General features: G+C 58.2%; 1 protein-coding gene across 2 annotated transcripts in view; it reads left to right on the top strand.

Annotated features, from left to right (window-relative positions):
• Nucleotides 1–12,861, top strand: part of LOC103594857 (ATPase family AAA domain-containing protein 3-like) — a 30,830-nt gene that overhangs the window by 12,445 nt on the left and 5,524 nt on the right. The window contains exons 3-16 of one of the 2 annotated variants that reach the window (XM_008578138.1): nt 2,159–2,235; nt 2,930–3,031; nt 3,290–3,349; nt 4,199–4,268; nt 5,086–5,251; nt 5,336–5,405; nt 6,710–6,865; nt 7,437–7,493; nt 7,769–7,894; nt 8,111–8,235; nt 8,757–8,808; nt 9,163–9,233; nt 10,372–10,486; nt 11,851–11,954. In XM_008578138.1, coding sequence (XP_008576360.1) covers nt 2,159–2,235; nt 2,930–3,031; nt 3,290–3,349; nt 4,199–4,268; nt 5,086–5,251; nt 5,336–5,405; nt 6,710–6,865; nt 7,437–7,493; nt 7,769–7,894; nt 8,111–8,235; nt 8,757–8,808; nt 9,163–9,233; nt 10,372–10,486; nt 11,851–11,874 — 1,271 coding nt within the window. In that variant the 3' untranslated portion in view covers nt 11,875–11,954. Of the gene's footprint in view, nt 1–2,158; nt 2,236–2,929; nt 3,032–3,289; nt 3,350–4,198; nt 4,269–5,085; nt 5,252–5,335; nt 5,406–6,709; nt 6,866–7,436; nt 7,494–7,768; nt 7,895–8,110; nt 8,236–8,756; nt 8,809–9,162; nt 9,234–10,371; nt 10,540–11,850; nt 11,960–12,861 lie in introns of those variants that run through there. The other variant, XM_008578137.1, reaches the window with a different exon arrangement.

Here is a 12,861-nt window from a genome sequence, read left to right as displayed (position 1 = left end):
TCCCCCCCCCCCCCCCCAATCAATCTCTGTTTCCTGTGGACTCCGTTGCAGGTGTGGATGCTCATTCACTGTTATTCCTGCTGTACTTCCTGGCCTCAGTGCTGGCTGGTGAGGGGTTTCTCACTGGTCTGCTGCCCCTATCTGTCCCCAAGCTCCTCTTCCCATGGTGCCTCCTGCCAGCCTGTCCTATGAGCTCCTGGGTGCCTGGATTGTTCTGCATCTTTGGCCTGGGTTTTAGCCTGAGCCTGCTGCCTTGAACTCTCTGCTCTCTCCAACAAAGTGGAGCTGTCCCCAGCAGTTCCTCCCCACAGAATGACCACCTTCTCTATCCCTCGAGGCCCAGCCCATGCTGCCTCATTCCCAGGGTCTTCCCTGACACTCTCTTAGGTCCTCCTTGGAAGCCAGAGCAGCACATTTGGCTTAGAGCTGTGTGCACCAGTGCGTTTGCCTGTATGCTCCGTGTATGCATTTTGAGTGTAGTAGGTGCTTAATAAATGCTTTGGGATGTACGTCTCCTAGTACAGAACAATTTCAAGGTGACGAGTTATCACTCGTAAAGTCGTAGCTTGTGATTTAGGGTCCTCATAACAGCCTATGCTGGCGTTCACCTGCTCATGTTCCATCCTCCCAGGACTTAGGAGGAGAAGGAACTGCAATGCTTCCGTTTTCGGGGAAGGAAATGGCCTCGAAGAGGTGAACGTAGTTTGCCAAAGGTCACAGTGTGAGTGAGCAGGACAGCTGGGATGTGGTCCCAGTGTTGTTGGACTGTGACACCTTTCACTGGGATGACAGCGCAGGGAGTTGCTGTGCCCCCGTCCCTTCCCTCTCGGAGCGAGAGCTGCTAGAGAGTCCCCTCACTGTGTTCAGCCCTTGGCCTCCCCAGCTTCCCAGCTGAATGGGACAGGACCCAGTGCTTTCTGTGGCCCCCCTTTAGGCAGGCCCTTTGTAATCTGTGCCATTAGTCACTGGAGCCCTGGGGAGAGACTTGTGCGTGAGGTTCCAGGAGGCAGGCTTGGAAGGTCCTTGCCAAGCTTTGATGCTGATGCCTGTTGACAGAGATCACACCAAGCCGCCTGCCATGAGCAGGTGGATGCCAAACCCAAAGCTCCCCAACATCTGCTCACACGTGGGGTGTGCTTATGATAGTGTGGCACATTTTGTCAGTTTTACCTCCAGAAAAAGAAAAAAACTAAAACCTTAATAAATGTGGAGTTATAGTTACAGGAAAACTGTTTCACAGAAAAATTTGAGACCTAGGATTTAGGCTTCTTTAACTAGGAGAGTACCAGAGATCAAGTTTTTTTTTTTTTTGTCTTTTTTCATGTCCGGCAACAGATCGCAACCCTCAGTGTCGCGCCCATACCGGACCGGCAACGGGATCGCAACCCTCGGTGTTGCTCCCACACCTCGCTCAGCCAGTGAGCGGGAACCGGTCTGCATGCGGGATCCGAACCCTCGGCGGGAGCGCCGCCGCGCTCTCAAGCGGCGCACTATAGCAGTGCGCCACCGGGCCGGCCCAAGAGATCAAGTTTTTTTTCTAGACCTTTCAAATATTGAAGGATGTCAGTTCCACCCTACGAACAAAACACATGGAGAAGATATTCACACTGTGCATGTTTCTGTAACCCTGGGCATGTTGGCTTGCATCTGACTTCGTTCTTGTTTACTTCTTATTCATTCCTTTTTTGTTTGCACGTGTTTGATAGCACATCGATGACACTATGTGTCAAAAGCTTTGAAAAGCATATACAATGTAAAAAATGAGGGACGCTTTAGCCATCACCTTTCTTTTTGTTTCTTTGGGTAATGACCTCCATGTTGACCCTTCCTTCTACCCTCAGTGAGTGTGGATGGCCTTTCTGATGGAGCACTCTGGAGTGTGATGGTCCCTTGGGGATAAAGATCACATGCATGCGCCAGGCTTTCTTTTGGGGATGGGCAGCAGCCTTTGGAGGGAGGGGTTGTTGAGCAAGGTCTGAGCAGGAATGAAGTGGTCAGGTGAGGAGGGCTGGGGAGGCGGCACAGAGCTCTGGGGTTGAAGCAAGGCTGTGGTTTCCCAGAGGGCCCCTTGGCACAAGGAAGCGCTCACCTGCTAGCTGCAGACATGTCCGGGTGTTGGCAACATGTCTAATGCTCTCTCTCCTGCACGCCACCACAGGCCACGCGAAGGATGCACTGAGTCTTGCACAGATGCAGGAGCAGACGCTGCAGATGGAGCAACAAGCCAAGCTCAAAGTGAGTGGTGGGCAGGGGGTGCCTGGGGGATGTGTACACGGACGGCAGGCCCAGGGCCACGCCTGGCACCTCGTTCCTTGGAAGGAAGCAGGGGGAGGTAGAAGACGAGGCACTGGGTGTGTCCTGAGTCCCTGCAGCAGAGCCACTTGGAAGGGCAGTTGTAGGAGAGAGACGTCTGGTCTTCCAAGGGTGGGGGATCTTCTCGAGATTTGTACCTCGTTTATGCACTCTTCTGGAGCAGGCAGGGAGCATAGAACAGACACAGGCTCTGTCTTCTGTTCTTGGCTGTTGTGAAATGTAGTCAGAAGGTGAGCACATGGCATGAGCCATCTTGAAACAACCTCTGGAAAGGGAGTGACAGGCACCTCCAGGAGACCGACCATCTGTCCTGTGTCTGGTTCCCTCCCTGGGGTCCTTTCCCAGGCTTTCCCTGGTGCTTCTCTCTGCTGTGGGTCTGGCTTCCTCCTGGCTGGAGCCTTTGTGTGGGCACAGCTGAGAGCCGACTTAGGTGTGTGGGGCTGTCAGTCCAGGCTGCATTTTCTGGAAGTGCCTCCCACCCAGGCCAGGCCTGCTGTGCAGACCAGTCTGGATGCAACATGTGATGCCACTACTTAGAGCCCGTGCAGCACTTGGGAGGGGATGCTCATGGCAGCATGAGCTCTGAGCACGAGAGTCTGAGTGGTACGTCCCGTAGGAATACGAGGCCGCTGTGGAGCAGCTGAAGAGTGAGCAGATCCGAGTGCAGGCTGAGGAAAGGAGGAAGACCTTGAGCGAGGAGACGCGGCAGCACCAGGCTGTAAGGCACATGCGGCCACGTGGGAGGGAGGCCTGAGGTGCCCGGGGGGGCTGAGGTGTAGCTCTGGGTCTCTGTTCCTGACCAACCGAGTATCTACAGAGGTGTGAGTCGTTAGGCCGCCCTGGAACACCCTCCTACAGAGACCTGAGACCTACAGACCCTCGCACTTAGCCGGATGGGGCGTGCCCGGCGTGTCTGTGTCTGGGGGGGCAGGTGCCTTCTGCTGAGACGTGTCCTCGCTGTTCTCTTCTTCCCTAGAGGGCCCAGTACCAGGACAAGCTGGCCCGGCAGCGCTACGAGGATCAGCTGAAGCAGCAGGTGAGCTTGGCACGCCTCCTCTGGGAGCACAGGCTGCATCCTGGGGTGGCTGGTGGGCCAGAGTCCAAGGGGTGAGGACACTCGGGTTGTTTCACTAAAGGTAGGTGCTGGTCCCGGGGGAACTTCACTGGGACAGAGACACGCACAGGTGCTCACATGCACACACAGACACGTGTATGCAGAGATGTGCAGGCTCAAATGGGCACAGGCACGTGGATGCACCTGCCTTCCTGTGGCCTCTAGAGAGGTGGGTCCTCCAGCTGCTCTGAGGGTTCCCACCAGGTGAGGACCCTCTGCCTGGGCACCTGGCTTTGCTGGGTGAGGTCCTATTTGGGAGGTTGGTGACAGGCTGAGGGCAGGGTCCCAGGGGCCATGGTAAGAGCCTGGTGTTGTTCGCCCTCTGCCTGTTAGGGCTCATTAGCCTCTCGAGTTCATGGGGGGCTTTCAAATGTTTTTGCCCATTGTGGGTATTACAGCTTTTACATTTAAGCAAAAAGCAGTCTTCTGTAAAAATAGCCATGAGTCTGGGTCGTGGCACCTGGTGGTCCTCCCCGTGCTGATCCTCACTGGTGAAGTTGCTGCAGAGGCTGCTTCTGCCCCAGCAGGTGGTGGGTGGGGTGGACTTGGCTTCTAAGCCCAGCCCCTCGGGTACACATGTCCAGGGGCCCATTTCAAGTGTGTTCATATCAGGGTGTGGAGTCTTCAGGCTCCTGTGGTCCCCAAGAAAGTCAGGGCCCCTCGGAGGTAGGTGAAGCTTCTCCAGCTCAGAGCAGCCGCAGCCTCTTGCGTTGGTATTGATTGTTTTTCTGATTTTGAAAGCTTTTCCCTTTCTCTATGGCTTTTTCTCAGCAACTTATCAATGAGGAGAATCTGCGGAAGCAGGAGGAATCTGTGCAGAAGCAGGAGGCCATGCGGCGAGGTGGGTGTCACTTCAGCCCAGGAGGGGGCAGTGGAGGTGGCAGTGAGTCTTGCTGGTGGAAGGGTCCCAGGGTGAGCACGGACCTTTGGTGTGGGCAGGGGCTGCTCTGAGCACTTCAGTCCCCAAGAACCATTTAAACAGCATGCTGACCAAGATCCATGATTCAGAACTCAGCATTCTGCAGCCTGGGGCTTCACAGCCAGGAGCAGGCTGGCAGGGTTCTCGGTCTCTGTGACGTGGGGCATGCTCTCAGCAGAGGCCTTTGTGTGTGGCCCCAGGACCTCCAGGCTCCATGCAGGGAGTGCTGGGCTGGTTAACTTGAACAGGAAAACGATGCTTGGTGTGATGTGTCCTGTGGTGGAATTTCAGTTGTAAACACAGACTGTGGTGTCGGCTCTGTGTGTGCGTGCCCCGGGGGAGATCACAAGCATGTCACCTCAGTGCTTTGTTGGGGGGACCTGAGGCACCAGGTTGCAAGGGTGGTGGGCTCGTCCCCAGGTGTTTGCGTTTCAGGTGTCAGTAAAGGCCTGTGTGTGATCGTATCACATGCTTCTCTAGGGTCTTGATGGTTGTCTTTCAATGTAAGTGGGCTTTCTCTGTATTGCATTTTGTTCCTTTAAATACGTTGCCCCGGGAAGGGTTGCCTCGGCCACAGGGTCTGGTTTCAGGGCTCCTCCGTCTGCTGAAGAGGCTGCCCCAGGTTATGGTCTGCTCAGCACTGTTCTGCCGAGGTCTGGGCTTTCATGTCCGCAGTGTGAGCCAAGAGGCAGACATGACTGCGGGCTGAGCGCTACTCTCCCTACCTTTCCTGGGGTAGCCACCGTGGAGCGGGAGATGGAGCTGCGGCATAAGAATGAGATGCTGCGGGTTGAGGCTGAGGCACGTGCCCGGGCCAAGGCCGAGCGGGAAAACGCGGACATTATCCGTGAGCAGATCCGCCTGAAGGCTGCTGAGAACCGCCAGACCATCCTGGAGTCCATCAGGTGCGTGCATGGCTAAGACCTTCTGCAGCCATGTGCACAGGTCTCCATGTCCCTCCTGGTCATGTGGCTGCTTTCCCTCTGCAGGACAGCTGGTGCCCTGTTTGGGGAAGGATTCCGTGCCTTTGTGACAGACTGGGACAAGGTGACAGCCACAGTAAGCACCATGTGTCCCCTGGGAGCCGACCAAGTGGCAGCTGTGGGGCCTCCGCAGGGCCCCCCAGTCCCGCAGCCGTGGCAGGGTAGCTGGTGCTCTGCTGTATGCACCACACTGACCGCCTGGACATGTGGCAAGCCTGTGCTTCACTGGCTGCTGCTGTGCCTCTGCCCCTCTCCTGGGCGTGACAGAGCCTCTGGGTCTTGTCCAGTTGATCAATTTGGTGTGGCTTCAACAGCCTGCACCAAGAGGCACCAGGTTTCCACCCGACCAGCCAGAAGAAGGCTTGGAAGGGTGCTGGTGCTCCAGGGTCCATCTTTCATTGAAGTTGCTGCCCTTGGGAGAGTGTGATCAGAAGCTCTCTTGCCCAGGGACAGAGTGGGCCCCGCCAAGACTCCAGGGGGCAGGAGTCGGCCTCTGACTCAGCACCCTGAGGCATTACACCTCTTCAAAACAAGTTTCTGTGAGGTTTCCCCGTCAGTGGGGGACTGGCCCCCTGTAGCCAAATGCTCAAATCCCGTGGTATGGAGGCCCTGAGCTGCTCACAGATGCATCCTGTGCATCCCGCTGTGCCTGCGTGCAGGGGGCGCTCAGAGGGCAGTGTGGGCTGGCTCCCTGTGCTGCGATGACACTGCTTCCCGCTGGTTATTAGTGGGCTGCCCTTGGCTGGAAGACTCGAGAGTGCAACTGTGTGCACAGATGTCACCACTGCTGGCACTGCCAAAAGGAGCCAGCAAACAGCAAAGCGAGCAGCTGAGCTGCTGATCAGTGAACTTTTTTTTTTTTTTTAATCCTTTTTGTGACTGGCCGCACCGCACTCAGCCAGTGAGCGCCCCGGCTATCCCTATATAGGATCCGAACTCGTGGCGGGAGCGCAGGCTCCCAGCGCTGTACTTTCCTGAGTGCACCACGGGCTTGGCCCTGATCAGTGAACTTTTTAAAAACAATTATTGATTTTGGGTTAATCTTGTTTCCCAGGAGTAAGGCCTGACTTTTTAGTGACTAAGAAAGCAGTGGCGGGTGTGGCCCTCGCGCACAGTGGCAGCTCCGAGAGCCACGCTCAGCCCTGGGGTGGTGTGGCCTCGGCGTCAGGCTGTTACTTTGAGAGTTGCAGGGAAACCGCTCTGCGAAAGGGTGTGTGATCGGCCTCTGGTACCTTGCCTGTGGCGGTTCATGGAGCTGGCTGCAAGGGGTTGTGTTGGGGTCTCAGGGTCCTGTGGCCACCCCTTGGCTGCAGGGTGAGAAGAGGCAGTGAGGCTGGGCGTAGAAGCTGCGGGTATATTGCTGGTGTCTTTCTGCTCCAGGTGGCTGGACTGACACTGCTGGCCGTTGGGGTTTATTCCGCCAAGAATGCCACGGCTGTTGCGGGCCGTCATATCGAGGCCCGACTGGGGAAGCCGTCGCTGGTGCGGGAGACATCCCGCATCACGGTCCTGGAGGCATTGAGACACCCCATCCAGGTAGTGCGCCGTTCCGTCCCCCACACCACCTTCTGTGTCGTGAGCACGTGACAAGCGCAGGCTCCTCCTGCCCTCTTCCCTGGTAACGCCACCCTATCCTGTGTGCTAGTTCTGGCTGCTTTTCCCCACACTTGATGCTGCACCGTCGGGTACGCCCTCGTCAGCACAGGGAGACTGCACCCTGGTTCTTTGCGGGATCTGTTGATGTGACCGGTGTCTGGTGCACTTTGGGGCTCTTTATCTGTCCTGGGCTCCAGACTTCTGTCAGAGAAGCTACTAGAAGCAGCACAACCTCTGGCTGCCCCCAGGGAGTGGAGCTTCTTGCTTGTGTGGGCTCCTGCTGCACTTGTCCCCACACGTGTGAGCGGCCTCTCTGCCGATCACTCTGTGTGGGTGGTAGAGAAAGTAGTCAACACAGGTTTGAGAGTCCCCCAAGCTGAGCTGCGGGTGCCACATCTGCTAGCAGGGCTGCCTGCCCAGCTCCGAGGTCGTCCCGGCTGTGTGCTGTGGTAGTTCCGTGGTGGGTGGCTGTGCTGAAGCCTGCTGACACCCCCAATGGTGTTCCCTGCAGGTCAGCAGGCGGCTTCTCAGCAGGCCCCAGGATGCCTTGGAGGGCGTCGTCCTCAGTGTAAGTTGGGGTGGGAGTGGGGGCTGCATGTGGCTCGGGAGAGTTGGCACTGAGCTGCTCTGTGTGCACTGGGTCCTCGTGCTGATGCCTGGCAGCTTTTGGCTCCTGAAATCCAATTTATCATCTAAACCCAGCCGGGGTCAAGCTGCCTCTGAAGCTGTTTCCACGAGGAATGGACTATGCAGCCGGGCGTCCCTGTGGAACAACCCTTGTCCCTGGAGACTGTCTCTGGGCAGGGAGAGCATTTCCCCAAAACCATCCTCTTCCCCTGGCAGCCCAGCCTGGAGGCACGGGTGCGCGACATCGCGATAGCCACGAGGAACACCAAGAAGAACAAGAGCCTGTACCGGAACATTCTGATGTATGGGCCACCGGGCACTGGCAAGACGCTGTTTGCCAAGGTGAGTGCCGGCCATGCAGTGGGACAGAGTGCCACAGGCCTGTGTGGGTGGGACAGACCCAGCCCTGGGAGCTGTCCTCGGGTGGGCTGCAGCCCTCTCAGATGGCTCAGTGTGGACGTGGGCAGGCGGCCGCCACCCCAGCTCTTCCAGACACAGGTGAGGGTGGCTTTGTGGGGGCAACACCTCCTCTGTCTCTCCCCACCCCTTCCTGCCCAGAAACTCGCCCTGCACTCGGGCATGGACTACGCCATCATGACGGGTGGGGACGTAGCCCCCATGGGGCGGGAAGGCGTGACTGCCATGCACAAGGTCTTCGACTGGGCCAACACCAGCCGGCGAGGGTGAGGCGCCCCCCTGCCCCCATAGACCCGGCTCCTGTGGCCCACTGGGCTGCCCGCCGGGAAGGGAGTTCTGACTGGCGTGCCAGGACCCCCTTTTCTCATGGCCATGCTACCAGCCTCCACCCTCTGACAACACCCTGGGGGTCTGGGCAGGTGTTTGTGCTTGGGGATCCATGAGAGAGAAACTCACCCAGTGTGGACCACTTTGGTCACTGGGCCCTTCATGCAAGAGGGATTTTGTGGGATATTTGCTGAGTGCCAGAAGTGGGGCAGGGGGACAGAGGGGAAAGGGGGTCTTTGCATCAGCATCGGGAGCCTGCCCAGGCCCATGGCCCCGAGCTGAGGGCAGAGTGTGGTTAGGGTTCCTGGTCAGTGTGTTAGCTCCCAATAGGGCAGAGCCAGTGCTCTGTGGAGCAGCTTCTCCTTGGGGGAACCTGCCCCACACAGCCTGCTTCTGGATGCTTCCAGAGACATGCTCGTGTTCAAACAACCCCCTTTCTTGGCTGCCCTCTCGTTCACAGCCTCCTGCTCTTTGTGGATGAAGCCGACGCCTTCCTCAGGAAGCGAGCGACCGTGAGTATCCTCTGGAGCTGTGGGAGGGGGGCAGGGTGGCTCAGCGCCCAGGCCTCGCATCGCTGCGTCCTGGAGCGGGGAGGGGATGAGTCTCTCCTCACTTGCTTTTTCTTTGTAAGTTTTGTTGGAAAAACAGGAATTATAGCTGTAGCGTTTTTTAGATTCTGCTTGAAGTTAAGTTTTGGCTTTCAAGTTTAGATTCATAAAAGCATAAAAGCTGTCATGTTCCTGCTCCCTGCAGGAGGGAGGCCTCTGCCCTTCAACAGCAGCCTTTGTGGAACTTTCCACCTCGGCTGTTACAAACCGCTCACAGGCTGGCTGCCTCGTGACTGAGGCGGGACGTTCTTTCTGCAGGAGAAGATCAGTGAAGACCTCAGGGCCACCCTGAACGCCTTCTTACACAGGACCGGCCAGCACAGCAGCAAGTAAGGCCCCTTGCAGAGCACGCCCCTGTACCACTGCCCTCAGTGCTCACAGAGGGAAACTGAGGCACTGCCCGAGTGTACACGGCTGCTGTGGGGCAGGGCCAGGAACCAGGTACACGGCACCTGGGCAGCCTTCCTGACTGGTCACTGTCCCACCTGGTAGTCCTTGCCCAGGAAGGGCAATCAAGGATCTGGCTCAGGAAGGCACAGTGCCATGTCGTGGAGTAAATGTGCCAGGGATGTCCCAGGCCAAGCCAGGCAGTCGTCATTGTCCACACAGCCCTATCAGCCCTTTGCCGGGCAGGAACCTTGTGCCTGTGCGGGAGGCGGCCTGAGTGGCCCAGACCCTCCTGATGCCCCAGCTGGTCAGGAGCCATCAACCCCACCCCCATGGCGGTGTGGGCCCCGGGGCATGAGATGGAAGTGTGTTTGCTTCACTGGGAAGTCAGTGCGCAAGCAGATCCTGTGCGTTGGGACGGATCACGGGGTCTCAGCCTCTGGTGGGATGGTGGGCACAGGGTGGCCCTAGGACAGTCACCTATGGCCAGGCACACCAGTCCTTCTGAGTCTCCTAATCTCACTCGTGCGCGCCGCTGGAACCCCCTGGTCCTCCTCCGTGCCGGTCCCTGTGCAGTGTCTTCTCAGACACGTCCCTGCTGTGGGCTGTGGCTGCTATGGCAGAGATGCTTTCAGGGGCCTGACTCAGGTCTCCCTGGAGAGGCAGGCGGGGTTCCTGCTAAGCTGAGCTGGCACCTCGGCCCAGCTGAACCCTTGGCCCCACTACTCTGGCTCCCGGTGTGGCCAGGCATCTGTCCTGGACTCCAGGGTGCCCATTCCCTCCTCTAAGCACCATGAGGTTTGACAGCGGGGGGAGCAGGTGTTTCAGTTCATGCTTCCCCATCGAGCTGGGCTGCGGGACAGGATAAGAGAGAAGCAGACCCTTCGGAAACTGTCAGAGGGACAGAGGGTGGCAAAGGGCTGTGGCTAGGTCTTCCTGAGGTTTTCTGGGTAAAAAGCTGCCAAGTTAGAGTCTTCTAGGAAGTTTCCCTGAGGAGTTTTAAAAGACCCTCCTGTCGCCTTGGGAGGGGGCTGTGCTGGGCCGGGCAGCCCTTGGCAGGCGTCATCTCTACCACTGTAGGTTTATGCTAGTCCTGGCCAGCAACCAGCCCGAGCAGTTCGACTGGGCCATCAACGACCGCATCGACGAGATGGTCAGCTTCGACCTGCCACGGCGGGAGGAGCGGGAGCGCCTGGTGAGAATGTATTTTGACAAGTATGTCCTTAAGCCGGCCACAGAAGGAAAGCAGTAAGTGTCTGCGGCCCCGCCCTGTCCCTCACTGCGGTCGGCGGCCGCCCTTGCCCTTTATCCTGGGTGTTTCCACCCGGCCTCTCCTCCTGGTCTGGGCACCTCCCCCTGGCCTATGGTTCCACATGGGCATTTGTGTGGCACCCCAGCTCGGTTCCACCACTGATAGCAGCATCTGCATCTCCAGCCAGGATTTGTTATTACAGGCAGAACTTTCCAGTTACCTGAAGGGCCTTAAGTGCCTGGGGGCTTTGAGGATATCCCCACCCTGGGTGGCATGGTACTCAAGTTTGCTGTGACAGAGATGGTGCTGAGCTTTGGGCTGAGACCCCTGTGTTGGGTTTGCAGGTGGGCAGTCACCACTGTCCACTGCCAACACGGCCTCCCTGCAGCCAGCCACACGTGCACCTTGCTGCTCCCAACCACGAGCTCCTCGATGCCACCAGACTCACTGTGATTGGTGGTGGCAGGTGTAGGCAGCAGAAGCCCGGGGCCAAAACCCCCAGGTGCTGAGACCCCCTCCCCCACGCAGCACGCTCCAGATCAGCAGAGGCTTCTCCATTTTTAACCGTCTCTAGGGGACCAGGTTTCACAGCTCCCAGACTGCCGTCCTTCCGCCTGCCTGACCTAAATCCCTGCTGCTGCTCCTGTCACTGTTTTCTGCTTTGGAGAGAACTTGGCTCGCCCCTGCCGCCCTCTCCTGCTGCCTTGTCCTTCCCCTTGAGCCTGGTATCTGGGCCTCAGTTTCCTTTCGCCCCCTCGCCCGCCCAGGCTGGCTCCCGTCTCCCTAGCTCTGATGGTCCGACATGGCTGCAAGTGCAGCCCAAGCTGTCCAAGCACCATTAACAGGTCCTCTGGCCTTCAGCCAGGCTTTATTGCCAGAGCCCGGAGGTAGCACATCATTCAACCTAGTTGTTTAACTCAGAACTGTTCATTTTCCTTCCCTTCATTTTCTGCGGGTTTAGAGCTCATCGCCGGCCAAGTGTTTACCTGCCGTGTGCTATTTGGGGCTGGGTGGCGGATCTGGAGCGAGCAGGAGGGGTGTGCTCTTGAGGGGGAGGCTACACTGACCCTCGGGCTTCAGGAAGACAGGGAGTGCCCTGCAATCAGTAGGAAGGACAGGGTGTTAGGACAGAGCTTGGCTCATCAAATGAGGGGTGTTCAGAAGAGCACCACCCAGGGTCCCTGGCACGGGCTCCAGCAGGGCAGGACCTGTCTTCCCAGCATGCATGCGTGTGTGCACACACACACCCACCGTGGACGTGTGCGGCCTCGCCAGCCACGGCCACCACTTGGGAACTCCTTTTCCAGGCGCTTGAAGCTGGCCCAGTTTGACTATGGGAAGAAGTGCTCGGAGATTGCTCAGCTGACAGAGGGCATGTCGGGCCGGGAGATCTCCCAGCTTGCCGTGGCGTGGCAGGTGAGTCCCAGCGGCTGGCCTGCCTGCCTGGGGGCGTTTCCGATGGAGGGTTTTCTGCACACAGATGTGATTGCCGCCACCCTCGTTCCAGTGAGGCAGCCTCACCGGCTGCTGCCGTGCACCTGCCGTGCCCCTCATAGGCAGGATGGGGGAGGGGAGCCAGTGGCTTTGTGCCATGCGGCCCATCTGGCTCTGGTCCACATCAGGCCACCACAGCCCCGCAAGAATGTCGCAGGTAAACCCTGGCCTCTGTCCCTGGCTGGAGCCAGGCAGGTGTTGCAGGAGGCTCTGCTTGCGGACAGGGTGCCTTGCCTGCGGCGGGTCTTCCCCTCCCCTCCGTCCACGGAGCCTTTCAGTCATCTGTGTGTGAGCACTTCTGAAAGTCAACCACCTGGACCAGGTGAGAGGACTTCGTCCTGCCTGCCATGACTCAAGGCACACAGGCTCAAGTGGCTGCCTTGTTCCCTGACACCCACTGTATCCTCTGAAATATCCCAGCTGCAGCTCCCCTGAGGAGTGCTGGGTGTGGCTGTCCAGGCAGCCTTGGTCTTCAGTGGTTGCTGGAGAGGAGCCAGGTCCAGGTCCATGGGCAGGAGGGGCTTGTGCCAGCCTCGCCGCCGTGGGGCCTGCTGTCTGAGGTGTGTGGCACTCTGGCCACTCCGAAGCTAGCAGTGCCTGTAAGCGAATGGGTATGAGGTCAATTAAGCAGATACCTCTTTGATCTCAACATTGTAGCCCAGGTACAGAGTGAGCGGGCTCTGCTGCTGTAGCGCACCCCAGTTGCAGACTGCATCCCCGTGTGCTGCTGTGTGGCACTGAGGACCCGGCACCAGGCTGACCTCTCTTGGGACCCTGGTCTGTTTCCACAGTGATGAAGCCAAGAGCAGGGAGCTTGGCAGGAC

This window comes from Galeopterus variegatus, unplaced genomic scaffold, assembly GCF_000696425.1.
Source record: "Galeopterus variegatus unplaced genomic scaffold, G_variegatus-3.0.2 Scaffold1637, whole genome shotgun sequence".
Taxonomy (NCBI): domain Eukaryota; kingdom Metazoa; phylum Chordata; class Mammalia; order Dermoptera; family Cynocephalidae; genus Galeopterus; species Galeopterus variegatus.
The sequence above is the reverse complement of the archived record's forward strand: the minus strand, read 5'-3'. Positions and strand labels throughout refer to the sequence as shown.